The sequence below is a fragment of the Terrapene carolina genome, unplaced genomic scaffold (assembly GCF_002925995.2).
Source record: "Terrapene carolina triunguis isolate 2854851 unplaced genomic scaffold, T_m_triunguis-2.0 Scaffold96, whole genome shotgun sequence".
In the NCBI taxonomy this organism is placed as follows: Eukaryota; Metazoa; Chordata; order Testudines; family Emydidae; genus Terrapene; species Terrapene triunguis.
Window position 1 is genome coordinate 31,752,716 of NW_020664447.1, and position 13,161 is coordinate 31,765,876.

At 45.4% G+C, this 13,161-nt stretch overlaps 1 protein-coding gene across 1 annotated transcript; it reads left to right on the forward strand.

The window, feature by feature from the left end:
* The first annotated feature begins 129 nt into the window (after positions 1-129).
* NDUFS3 (NADH:ubiquinone oxidoreductase core subunit S3) lies at positions 130-12,913 on the forward strand. The gene is made up of 7 exons (XM_024210892.2): positions 130-237; positions 1,307-1,372; positions 2,342-2,439; positions 2,770-2,919; positions 8,873-8,998; positions 11,604-11,723; positions 12,654-12,913. Exons 1-7 carry the CDS (start codon positions 195-197, stop codon positions 12,819-12,821), a joined length of 771 nt encoding a protein of 256 aa, XP_024066660.1. The 5' UTR covers positions 130-194; the 3' UTR covers positions 12,822-12,913.
* The last annotated feature ends 248 nt before the right edge of the window (positions 12,914-13,161 follow it).

Consider the following 13,161-nt stretch of genomic DNA (forward strand, 5'->3'; position numbering starts at 1 on the left):
TCACAACGGCTGCACCTTCCTTTTCCGCATAGCGACGCATCCGGAACTTCCGGTCAATTTACCGGAAACTCCCAGATAAACTGACAGCAGTGGACTTCCGGTTCATGGACTGGGGACTTCAATGGTAGAGGCGCCTTCCGGTTCCGGTCTGTGTCCTTGTTTGTCTGTGTCCCCGGTTCGCTGCCCGGGGCAGGATGTTGGCAGCAGCGCTAGGGCTGGCCCGGGCTGGCCTTAGAGGTGAGGCAATGGGGCAGGGGGAGGTTTCTGGAGCTGGTGGGAGGGCGGCTTGGCCTGGGCTGGCGGGGAGGGAGTCGGGTCCCCCGTGACCCCGGCCCCACGTGAGTCGGGTTGCCTGGGCGAGGAGCCCCTCGGTAGGACCGGCCTATGTGCAGCTCCTGCTGGCTGGGGCAGGGGTCACCGTGACCCCTTCCAGCCGTGCCTAGAGTGGTTCGGTGGCAGAGGCTGTTTTCCTGCCCAGTTCTCCTCTGCCTGGCTGGGTCGGCTAGTGCCGCCCTTTGGGGAAAGATTTTACTTCTATGAGTTCTGTACAGCTAAATGGCAAATGTCTTTTGTGTCCCACTGGCCACCTGCGTCTCCCTGGTGTCTCCGGGCCTCGCTTCTGTTGGTGGCTCCAGGTTTAGTGAGAATCTGCCTGTTCATGTGCTGTAAGATATCTGCTGAGTTAGCGCTTCTGGGAGAAGGCTTGAATAACGTGGTGATGATCGTGATATAAACATCAAGACAGAAAGAAGAGATCTCCGAGTTCCGTGTTATATTTGATCTTTCTGTTAAGCGTGTTACTGTTTGCTCTAGTATATCAAGCACTGCTCACTTCTAAGTAAAATAGTTGGTCATATGGTTTAGAGATATTGCTGTAGGAAATTGTGATACATCCTCCACTCCTGAAGTGTGACTAATCAGTTTTCTGGTTTAGGAAAGGAGGGTTTATTGCTTTGCGTGTAAAAGGTATCACCATAGCCTTTGTTTTTGCATAGTACTTAGTAGAGGGAATAGGCCCCCTTGGTAGAATTTGTGTGTGAGAGAGTAGCACTTGTCTGCTGGACTGCACATTCATGATTTCTTTTGGGGTATTTTCACTACACTATATGATTATTGTTTGGGGGGAGGAGGGACAGGGGCAGGTCAGACTTAATTCCCATATGTTAAAATGGAGCTCACCTCACCAGGATGGAGCAACATGAGGGAGTCTCCTGGTCTCTGGAAAGGAGGAAAGAAGGCATTCCTCCTTATAGGAGGATGGAGTATGTGGTACAGACTGTTTAATCTATGCTCTTTCTCTTTGTAGCTGCTGCACGCCCTGCAGTGCTGTTGCAAGCTCGTTTTGAGGGGAGCTCCACAACAGAGACCCGTTGTAAGTCTGAGTTTATTAGCATTTCACCAACTCCTGGAGTCTGTATAGTGGGTATCATTTAGAATAACTCAGTAAGGTGACCATATTTTCAAATTCAGCCCAGAACATTTTTGCAGTGACATTTACATATATATAAAAAAATGTATGTGCTTTATTTTTTCTAAGTGTGCTGGTGCTGCTACTGCCAGCTTCTGACTCCACCATAACACTTGCATATTTCTCAGAGGGGAAGAGGATTTTTAACTTTGGTAATACTCTTTCCATTAGACTGTTTCTGGTAATCACCCCAGATCTAATTCTGTGTTTCAGTAAATCTTGAACAACAAAAAATAAACCTTTTGGTTGACAAAATGAAAAAAAAACAAGGACACTTCAGGTGTTGTGAAAGAAGTTGCTGAGATGCTAGAACATTATGGGACTGTCCTGGTAAAACTAAGACATTATGTGCTGAAGAAACTGCTTTCCTCTTATCAGGAATCAGTCTGTTAAATCCCTTAGGAAATGTTTGCTGATGTTCAGTCTACACTTCTCTTTCACTTTATTCCTTTTACTGAATTATAACATCCCCCTACCTTCTGATTCCACTCAGTGTGATGCAAGTAGTTTCATATTCATGGTGACAGGGTGTTCTGTTGTCTGACATCTGATGGGCAAGTCTACTCCAGTGCCCAGCCACTTACCAAAGTCTATTTCCTAAATATGCTATGCATCGTGTACATTACCAGAGATTAGACTCTGTATATTCCTCCTGGTGTTGGTAGATAGCCATTTAGTTCACCACATTGTGAGGTCTTGAGTTGATCTTTGCAATCATGGCTTGTCTCCCCCTGCCTAGCTGCTCCCTGCTGGGGGACAGACCTATGGCCAAGCTGACTAGAGTCATGCTGAGCTAGTGTGGCCTGGGAGTTACTGCTCCTCTTTCTATGGCTTACCATGCGATAGCCCTGAGAAGTCTCTTGTTCTTTCCAGTCACCGTTCGACCAAAGGATGAAGTGGCCCAGAACCAGCTATGTGCTTTTGGAGAGTATGTGGCTGAAATTCTGCCCAAGTATATCCAGCAAGTCCAGGTAGGTATTACCAATCAAATCATTCTAGCTTGGGGTATGTGTAGTGAGGAGCTGGCTAGTAGAGCCCTGCTTGGATACAAAATTTGTATCCGCATCCAATCCACGATCCACAAACATGGTCTGCAGATATCCCCAGATTTACAGGGCTCTGGGTGGGAGAGAGTGATAGAGCTGGCTAAAAAACATTTCTGCTGTTGAGTTCCTTGGTCTGATGTGATATACCTGATCATGTGGCCCCAAACCCTTCTGATCTGAGTATCCTGCTTTATTCAATGCACTGCTCAATCCCTTCTGCGTCTATACTAATTCACTTTCTGTTCCTTTCCACAGGTGACCTGTTTCAATGAATTGGAGATATTTATCCATCCTGATGGGGTTGTTCCAATTCTGACTTTTCTTCGAGATCACACCAATGCCCAATTTAAATCCCTGGCTGATTTGACTGCTATTGATGTCCCAACTCGACAATACCGTTTTGAGGTAGGAACTATTCCTTGGAGGTACAGACCTGCAAAGAGTTATAGAAGATGATGGTGTTGAATACTAAGATAAGCAATTGTTTACAGCTCTGGCCACGACCTTTGCATTCTGCGATAGTTATGCTTATCTGCTCTGAGAACTTTGAGTTTTGCTTAACCCACTGAGCATAGAATCAGTTGTATCACTGACCTATTATAAATATACCCAATTAATTAGTGAGCCCGAGGCACTCTAAGGAGAGGTGTCTGCATCTGGGGGCCATGAGACAAGTGCATACTACTACTTCTAGGGGAATTCTGTGCCACTGCCTAATGCAGGATTTCATTTTTCCCCATAGAATTAGTGATGCAGAGCTGCTGGCCACCATTAGGGGCTACTAGACTCAGCAGAGCCCCAGCTCCCAAATACAGTTACTCCTCGCTTAACGTTGTAGTTATGTTCCTGAAAAATGCGACTTTAAGCAAAATGATGTTAAGCGAATCCAATTTCCCCATAAGAATTAATGTAAATGGGGAGGGGAGGGGGAGGGTTAGGTTCCAGGGAAATTTTTTTCACCAGACAAAAGACTTGTGTGTGTGTGTGTGTGTGTGTGTGTGTGTGTGTATATATATATATATATATATAAGTTTTAAACAAACAATTTAATACTGTACACAGCAATAATGATTGTGAAGCTTGGTTGAGGTGGTGAAGTCAGAGGGTGGGATATTTCCCAGGGAATGCCTTACTGCTAAATGATGAACTAGCACTTGGCTGAGCCCTCAAGGGTTAACACATTGTTGTTAGTATAGCCTCACACTCTACAAGACAGCACGAATGGAGCAAGGGGAGACAGCATGGCAGACAGAGAGACACCCTGTGTGTGAGAGAGAAATGCGCATTGCCCCTTTAAGTATGCTGACCCCACGCTAAGTACATTGCTTTTTTAAGTAGATCAGCAGGTTGAGACAGCAGCTGCTTCCAGCAAGCTCCCTCTGTCCTGAGCCCTGTTGTGTGTCCCTCCCTGCTTTATGGAGATGGGGTAAGCGGGGGGCAGGAGCAGGGGACAGGGGGACACCCTGACATTAGCACCCCACCCACCCCCAGCAAGCGGGAGGCTCCCAGGAGCAGCTCCAAGGCAGAGGGCAGGAGCAGCACATGGCAGTGGGGGGAGGGATGGCTGAACTGTCGGCAACTGATAGCCTGCTGGGCGGCTGCCGCACAGGGAACTTAGGGGTGCGGGGAGCTGATGTGAGGCTGCCAGTCCACCCTGGTTCTAAGCCCCCACCAGCTAGCTCCAACGGGCTGCTCTTCCTGCAAGCAGTGGACAAAGCAGGCAGCTACCAAACAATATTATAAGGGAGCATTTCACAACTTTAAACAAGCATGTTCTCTAATTGATCAGCAACGTAACAACAAAACAATGTTAACCAGGACGACTTCAAGTGAGGAGTTACTGTACAAGACTCTGTTTGGGGAGGGGAGAGCTGGAAGGTTCTGGGCTGCTGCAGTTCCCAGCACGTCCTGAGGAAGGAGGCGGCGTGCAGGAAACTCCATACAAGCATGGGACCCAGCAACAGGCTGTTTCTCGCTCTGGATTCCTGGGCTCTGGGGGTTAGGGGATGTGGATGTCTGGCCTGGTGTGTGCCCCACAGCTGGGCTCTAGGGAGCGTTGGTGTCTGGGCTGGGAGGGGGGTGCCCCACAGCTGGGCTCTGGAGGGGGTTGGTGGTGTGGATGTCTGAGACTGAAGGGGCAGAGTTTTCCCCCAAGATGTGCACAGCTGGTATGTGTGACATCTAGACCGAGGCACCCGACAAAAGCGTTACAGAGAAACAGCAACTGGGCTCTTGCAGAGGTTTCTTTAACTCTCTACTCCTGGAGGAAACTTTTTTTGTCTGTATTGTTACAGACATACTTGCTGACAGATATTTTGAAATAAATTACCAAAATAATTGAAACTGGTGTGATTATATTGTGTTATTTTGACAAAATATAAAGAACTTTTAATTTTTCAGCACAGAATTTCCCCAGGAGTAATACTACTCTTTGGATCTGAAGCCATTGATTTACTTTGACCATGACACACAAACCTTTCTCCTCCATGTATTCACCAACCATCTTCTTTCTGATGATGTCAGCTCCTTCTGCTTCATCTTCCTTGCCCTTATTGCAGCCTTCAACTCTGAACAGCTCCATTCTCCTGGGTGGCCTCTGTAGCTAGGCAGACTTCTCTAGTTATTTAGCACTAGTTGTGAAGTAGCATCCAGAGGCCCCAAACAGGATTTGAGGCACCATTGTTCTAAGCAGCATACACACACGTATCAAAGAGATAGTCCCAACCGCAAAATATGTACAATTTCATGTTTTGGCTCTGCTCCTACCTAGCTGCATCTCCATCTATGGTGAAGATGCCTTCTTTGTTTTAAAATCCTCCATGGACTTGCTTCACCTAACGTCTTAGGCCTGATCTCTCTCTCTCTCTCTCTCTCACACACACACACACACACACACACACACACACACACACACACGCTCCTACCTACCTAATACTCGCCTCTGTCCCTCCATAGGATCCGGCAGTTGCCCTTTGGCAGTTCACAGTCTGGTACAGCATCTCTCTCTTTTGCCTCATGGGGTTTCCATATCAGATGAAAGGTGCTGTATTCTAACACAAAAAACTAAGAGTTGGCCTGAAACTGTTTTATTGGTATCAAACTCCTAAAAACAGTATTACCCTTTCTTTAAACTTGGTTTATGTTTAAAAAAAATTGCAACAGGGTAGCTAAATCTAATTAAAGTTGATCTAATTACACCAGTGAAGACCCTTTATATAGAAACACTAAACTCCTATTGCATATAAACAACACAAAATATAGTTTTAAATCTCTTCTTAACCACATAAAAAGTTAAAGCATTTGAAACTTAATTTACCAAATTTCTTTTTAATAGTTTTTACTTGAAGCAACTTCCTTGTATTAATAGCTTTTTTAAAACTGTAGGAAATAATTAGTTATAAATGGTAGGTGGGATATTCAAAATCACCTAGTGGATTTAGGCATCTAACTCCCACTGGCTTTCAATGGGAATTGGCACCTAACTCCCTTAGGTGCTCTTGAAAATCCCACACGGTAGCTCTTGAGTTGTTCCAAAACACAGATGCACACACAGAGAGAAAAGATAAGTCACAGCTTCTGTCTTTCACTTGTACCTCCTCTGAGACCTGAAAGACTTTTACCATTGTTAATGCATTGTTTTGCCTTTTTGGCCACAGACTCACAGCAATAGTGCAAGGATGGACATGTCTTGGTTAAACTGGTCTGTTAGGCAAAAAGAGAGAGGCAGGGGGAGTGGTAAAAGAACAGCTGGCTGAAGCTGAACCCAAGCAAGACAGAGGTGATGCTAGTGGGCAGAGAAAAGGATTTTGAAGAGTTTGCAGCCACAGTACAGCCTCCTTTGGTTGAAGGCACACACCCACAATTAGTCAATTCAGTCCGTAGTCTAGAAGTAACCTTGGATTCATCACTGACACTGAGGTCTCACATGGCACCACCTGCGAATATTGCTTTCTACCATCTTCAGTTGGCCTGGAGACTCCATCCCATCCTGGTGGATGAAGACCTGGCTTTGGTTATTTGTATCTTTGACACCTCTTGATTGGACTACTGCAATACACCCAGGCATGAAGCCTTCAGCCCTTAGGAAACTCCGGCTAGTACAGAACATTGCAGCACGTCTCCTCTGCAGCACAACCTACTCTGAGCATATCAAACCAGTCTTCTGCCCTCTACATTGGCTTTCCTTAGAATTTTGAACCAGGTTCAATGTCTCAGTCCTTATCTTCAAAGTGCACCATGGCCTGGGCACCGAAGAGCTAAAAGACCACCTAAAGCTCCAGGGTAAAGACTGTGGTTGACAGCTATGCTCTTATGGCACAGTGGAACTCTCAACAATAAGAGTAAGGCTCACCTGTGCAGGAGACAGAACTTCCTCTGAGGGGCAGTCCAAGACTGGCATGAACTCCCCCAAGAACTAACAGCCCTCATAAACCTCACGACTTTCCACTCCAAATGCCAAGCGCATTTCTTTTACCTTGCCTTCTGTAATGTAAATACATAGCAATAGATATATTCAAACAAGACACGCCACTGCACGTGCTTCTCGCTGTGGGGAGAGGATGAGAGAATAACCCACACATAACAGCTCCGTAGTTACATTGCTTAATGCGCTACTGGAAAGCATTCAGCTACTGCAGTGATGAGTGTGGTATATGAACCTATATAGAAGAGAATAAGAGGGGGAGGGATGAACAGGGAAGGTAACTTACACACAAGGGAGGGAATAGCAGTACCTAAGTTTCACACTTCAGGTATCGTTCAGGGTTTAGCTAACCTTATGGACATGGAGATGTCACCTGGTTGCTTCTGCTTGCCCATTCGGGTCAGGACATCTTTCAGGATGGTGGACAATGAAGGCTAATCAGTGTGATGGTAGATTCCTGATTCCTAGCAGGTGACCATGCTGGCAAGACTGGTTGGCACACAGTAATACAGCTTCCTTCCTGTAAGGTTAAGTTAGTAGCCAAGTGATGCTTAATAATGCAATGTCCAGAAAGGGATGAGAACCTCATCCCATCAGAATTAATCAATCAAAACCTATCTAGTGTTATATGTTGACACTTCCTGCCATTCTAGCAATATCTCACTCCAGAGGTGGGTAAACTAGGCCCGTGGGCCACATCTGGCCTGTGGGACCTGCTCGGCCCCTGAGCTCCTGGCCTGGGAGGCTAGTCTCCGGCCCCTCTCCTGCTGTTCCCCCTCCCCCGCAGCCTCCGCTCACTGCACCACCGGCGCAATGCTCTCGGCAGCGGGGCTGCGAGCTCTTGCCGGGCAGCGTAGCTGGAGAGCCACGGCCTGACCCGGTGCTCTGTGCTATGCAGTGGCGTGGCTGGCTCCAGCCAGGCGGCAGGGCTGCCTGTCCTGGTGCTCTGGGCAGCGTGGCTGTAGCGCTGCCAGCCACTGGTGCTCCAGGCAGCGTGGTATGGGGGCAGAGAGCAGGGGGGTTGGATAGAGGGCAGGGGAGTTCAGGGTGGTGGTCGGGGCAGGGTATGGATAGGGGGCGGGGTGGTCAGAGGGTGGGTTGGATGGAGCGGCGGGGGACAGTCAGGGAGAAGGGGTGGTTGGATGGGGCAGAGGTCCCGGGGGGGCAGTCAGGAATGAGAGGAAGGGTGAGATGGGAGGGCGGGAAGTCCGGGGGCAGACAGGGAACAGGGGGGGTTGGATGGGGCAGGAGTCCCAGGAGGGGCGTCGGGGGTGAGAAGCAGGGGGAGTCGGATAGGGGGCGGGGGCCAGGCCACGCCTGGCTGTTTGGGGAGGCACAACCTCCCCTAACCAGCCCTCCATACAATTTTGGACACCCGATGTGACCCTCAGGCCAAAAAGTTTGCCCACCCCTCTTAGTCTGTTACTAAAACAATTGGTGACCTTGCCAGAAGCTTTGCAACTCCCTGATCAGTTTTTAGTTTAAATGCATCCAAGTTGTATTAGTATTTTGTCTCCAATTTCTGCTCATTTTATAAATTGGTCAAGTTAAACTTATTACTTTTCACCTGCTTTGGACAATGTGAGATATTAATCCATGGTTTAGACTGTAACACTACATGTGGCCAGTTAAGTTTCAGGAGAATTGGTTTGTTTCTGGGGAAATTAGAGGTGGTGGGTTTTGTTTTGTTTTCATAAATCAGGCTAATAGTAGAAAAGTTAGCTTGAATTTTGACTATGGAGTGGCTATCCTTGCTCCATAGGTATGAAGTGCTATCATGGTCTCACTGGAAAACTCATCTGAAAACCTCTCATCTTCCTTGCCCGTGCCCCTTCAGCTGGTATCTTACTATAAAAATCTCAATTCATTCCAAGAGACAGTTTGTACATGACCTAGGACACAACAAATTGGTTGCTTTTTCTCAATTCCCTTTAGATTGTTTATAATCTCCTGTCTCTGCGCTTCAATTCTCGGATCCGTGTGAAGACGTACACAGATGAGCTGACACCTGTTGATTCAGCGGTGTCAGTGCACCAGGCAGCAAACTGGTATGAAAGAGAGGTGAGCTCCAGTGTGCTTTCCCAAGGGCTTTGTGCTTGGGAACAGGATCCATATGGGGGTTGGAGAAGACCATGTTTGAATGAAACTGTATTCCTCTGGGAACTGTGCAGGAGGGAATGGTTTTGCCCTTGGGAATGGGAGAAGAGGTACTTGACGTTCTTCTGAGGGCTTTGAGCAAAGGTATAACAAGATACAATGTCTGGAAGTTGAAGTTTGACAAATTGAGACTGGAAATAAGATGTAGTTTTTTTTTAACAGTGAGGATCATTAACCATTGGAACAATTTAGAATCAGACGCATAGGATTGGAAGGGATCTTGAGAGCTCATCAAGTCCAGCCCCCTGTGCTGAGGCAGGATCAAGTAAATCTAGACCATCCCTGACAGGTGTTTGTCCAATGTGTTCTTAAATACCTCCATGGACTGGAATTCCACAACCTCCCTTGGTAACCTGTTCCAGTGCTTAACTTTCCTTATAGTTAGAAAGTTTTCCAAATATCTAACCTAAAACGTCCATTGTTGCAGATTAAGCCAATTATTCCTTGTTCTCCCTTTAGTGGACGTGGAGAACAATTGATCACCATCCTCTTCTTGCCCTTAACATATTTGAAGATTATCAGGTTGCCTCTCAGTCTCCTTTTCTGAAGACTAAACATACCCAGTTTTTTTAACCTTTCCTCATAAGTCAAGTTTTCTAAACCTTTTATCATTTTTGTTGCTCTCTTCTGGACTCTGTAATTTGTCCACATCTTTCCTAAAGTGTGAAGCCCAGAATTGGACACAGAACTTCAGCTGAGGCCTCACCAGTGCAGAGTACAGCAGGACAATTACCTCCCATGTCTTATGTACGAGACACCTGTTAATACACCCCTGAATGATTTTAGCCTTTTTTGCAACTGCATCACATTGTTGACTCATTCAATTTGTGATCCACTATAACCCCAGATTCTTTTCAGCCAGTTATTCCCCACTTTGTAGTTGTGCATTTTATTTTTTCCTTCCCAAGTGAAGTCCTGTGCATTTCTTTATTTAATCTCATCTTGTTGAATTCAGACCAATTCTCAATTTTGTCAAGGTCATTTTGAATTCAAATCCTGTCCTCCAAAGTACTTGCAACCCCTCCTAGCTTGGTGTCATCTACAGATGTTATAAGCATATTCTCCACTCCATTATCAAGTCATTAATGAAAATATTGAATAGTATGGGACCTCATTAGATGCATCCTCCCAGTTTGACAGCAAACCATTGATAACTATTCTTTGAGTACAGTCTTTCAGCCAGGTTGTGCACCCACCTCACAGTAATTTCATCTAGGCCATATTTCCCTAGTTTGCTTATGAGAATGTCATGTGGGACTGTGTCAAAAGCCTTCTTAAAATCAAGATACATCACATCTTCTACTTCCCACCTGTCAAAGAAGGAAATTAGGTTGGTTTGGCATGTTCTTGACAAATCCATGCTGGCTATTCCTTATAAGGTTATTATCCTCTAGGACAGTAGTTCTCAGCCTATTTACCATTGTGGGTCACATATGCAGCCCATAATATGTTATGTGAGCTGCATCGAATACTACCTGTATGGCCCTGAGGATGTCACATGGGTCGCAGCTCTGTGCTGATTGGGCCACAGGTTGAGTAGTGAGGATGGTGGTTATTCCAATGGTTAATGACCATCGGTGTTAAAAATTTGCATCTTATTTCCAGTCTGAATTTGTCTAACTGATAATTTTTAAATCAAGGTTGGATTTACTTTTTTTAAATATAAGCTCAAATTCAAATGGAATTCTGTTGGGAAAGTTCTAAGGTCTGTGTTATATAGGCTGGAAGGATTAGATTTTTATCAGTAAATGTTGGAAACGTCGATTTTGCCAGACACACACACGAACTGGTGGAAAAAAATATTTCCATTGATGATGATGATGATGATGATGATAGAAGTTGACAGGCAAAGTAAGAAAAATACTGCTTGTAAGCTACAGGTTGATTTTAGGATATTTATTTTGTTTTGACACGTGATATTGACAATTTATGTTTTAACGGTGTTAAAGCTTTAACTTTTTGAATCTCAGTGTCTATTGTCAATAAGTAATTGTCCCCCCTATAATTTCCCACAACTGTGAAAATGTAAATAGATTAAAAATTGGAAAAATGCTTCTTAAAACCCATAATTTTGCACAATTGTGGAAACTTAAATTGAGGGGGGGGGAAATGCTTAAAATAAACATCAGTATTATCTGTCTAAATTGCAAATAAATAATTGAATTTTGCCAAGCCTCCTTAAAACCCATAATTTTATACAGGAGGTCAGACTAGATGATCACAGTGGTCCTTTCTGGCCTTTGAATCTATGAGCAGTGCCCCAGATCAACTGCCCAGCCACTACACTGTCCAGGCATCCAACCTACACATTGTGGGTACCGTATATGCGGGGTGGCTTCTTTCTAGGATGAGAGAGAAAAAAGAGGCTGGGCAGGCCTCTTTGGAAAGAGGTTTTCTTTGTTGGATTGGCCCCTCTTAGATGAGGTGTGGAAGTTTTAAGCTTCTGAGGTACGCTGAGGGGCTTTTCTAGGATGGGGTGATATGGCTTGTTTGGTTTCCTTTCTTTTAGGTTTGGGACATGTATGGAGTCTTCTTTGCCAACCACCCTGACCTGAGGCGAATCCTAACAGACTATGGGTTTGAGGGTCACCCATTCCGGAAGGACTTTCCACTCTCCGGATATGTAGAGGTATGAAGAATTCTGGTTCACTCTGCATTCAGAAACCCATCTATGCTTCAGAGCTGGGACATGGCTGTTATGGAACTGTAAAATGTTTGCTTAATAATTATTTAAATTTTCTTAGTGCTTTTCCCCCTGGAATTTAGCCAACACACAGCACCCTGCATAATAGAGGAGTTTGGGGCCAGAGACACAGGGCAAACCTTTCCTCTTACACAAGAGCAGCAAGTTTTGCTTTCCAGGCAAAGAAGACAGGACCAGCTACTTTTAATGCCCCATCCAGATGATCGAACTCATTCCCACTGAATTGCTGGAGACTCGGTTTAACTCCCTCAGAGGGTTTAATGATTGAGTTGATCTTTCTGGAACCTCTGTTTCCAGGGAGTCAAGGTGTTTCAAATCCAATGGCAAGACTACAAAGCCATCACCTTTAGCTGCCTCAGCTTTCTTCACACATCCCATTCCTCTAACCTAGATTTTTATCTAGATTAAAACACAAATTAAATGAGTTTGTTTGGTCTCCACCTAGTTCTAAGTGACTGCATCACAAAGCTTAGTATTTTTGCACAATTGAATCTGAGGACTAGAAGAGAAGGGACTGCGGGTCAGGATTAGGTGCATTAACTTTATTTTGAGAGGCGAAATAGCAGAGACTGCTGTAGGAAAGGACAAAAGGACATCTGCAGAGCTGAAGTTGGGAAATCAGGACTGGAATAGCAAGGGATCAGGCTTGATGTGTGTGACAGAGCTGGATGGTACACACCTGCACATTGCCTGATTCTCCTTATGCCATGTGTCCTGAGCTCTCATGAGCGTTGAACTAAAAAACTGGAGTGAGCAGTCTGCAAGCCTGTCATTTTTTGTATTTGGCTAACAGAAGAAGCTGCTCAGTGGCTGGGAACAAGCAATGGTGACCAGCTTGTTTTTGCCCTGTTGCAGGTGCGCTATGATGATGAGGTGAAACGGGTGGTGGCAGAGCCTGTGGAGCTGGCTCAGGAGTTCCGCAAATTTGATCTGAATAGTCCCTGGGAGACATTTCCTGCCTATCGCACAGCTCCAGAGACCCTGAAACTAGAAGCAGGAGACAAGAAAGGAGATGCAAAATAGCAGCAGGACAGAGAGGATGCTGGGAACTTCCTGTGTGGCACTGACCTTCCTGTTCTACCTTAATATTTATATGAATAAAACCTGACATGAGACCCTTGTCTGTGAACTAATTAATGGAAAATGCAGTTTTCTAATTAGCTGAAAAGCACCTGGGGTTGTTTAAGCCTTTCATTAACTGTAAAATGTAAAATCACTAACGGGGGAAAAAAATCATAAACTGGGTGTGGGACTCCTATGAGGAAGAACTAGGGAGGGGACTAGAGCATAGAAAAGAAAAGGGGAGCAGATAATGCAGAACTCAAATGTCCTCTTTCTATTTAATTAACTGGTGTGGCAAGTA